We start from the raw sequence: 500 nt of genomic DNA, 5'->3' as shown, positions 1-500 counted from the left end.
CCCGGCTGCTCCGTCTTGGTGTAAAGGCTGTTCCTCTTCTCACACTTGTCACCCCTGGGGACCACAGCATCAGGACATCAGAGGGGCCAGGGAGGGGATGCTCCAGCCCCTCACATAGCACTGTGGGGGAGCACCCCCTGCTCGCCCACCCCATCCCTGTGCCCATACTTGGGGTAGGTGGAGGTGACTTCCAGGTTCCCATCGGCGGGGGGCGAGGAGTGCGTGGGGGACCATCTTCATCAGGTGCCTCTTCTCCTTGAACCAGTTGGAGTTGGAGGCCAGGCCGATGCTGTACCATCTCCCTGTGAGCTGCACGCAGCCTCTGCTCAGTCGTCACCGGGGCTCAGACCCCCTCAGCCCCCAGCCCAGGACACCCTTGTGTCTCCTGCCCGCCTGCGCCCCACGGCAGGGTGGCATCCCAGGGTCCTTGTCCCATAGGGAGATGCTGCAGCAACCAGCAACCACAAAACGCAGCGGCCGGGGAGCCCCAATTTACAACA

At 63.8% G+C, this 500-nt stretch overlaps 1 protein-coding gene across 1 annotated transcript in view; it reads right to left on the bottom strand.

Moving 5' to 3' along the window:
* The window catches only part of LOC104536223 (lipocalin-like), a gene marked incomplete at its 5' end in the record, with an annotated part of 1065 nt that extends 743 nt beyond the window's left edge, over positions 1-322 (bottom strand). Inside the window, 3 exon segments of the mRNA XM_010178781.1 lie at positions 1-54; positions 169-230; positions 232-322. Coding sequence (XP_010177083.1) covers positions 1-54; positions 169-230; positions 232-322 — 207 coding nt within the window.
* Positions 323-500: the final 178 nt, after the last annotated feature.

Source organism: Mesitornis unicolor, unplaced genomic scaffold, assembly GCF_000695765.1.
Source record: "Mesitornis unicolor isolate BGI_N332 unplaced genomic scaffold, ASM69576v1 scaffold33692, whole genome shotgun sequence".
NCBI lineage: Eukaryota > Metazoa > Chordata > Aves > Mesitornithiformes > Mesitornithidae > Mesitornis > Mesitornis unicolor.
Note: the sequence above shows the minus strand (reverse complement) of the source record. Positions and strands in the feature narration are given on the sequence as shown.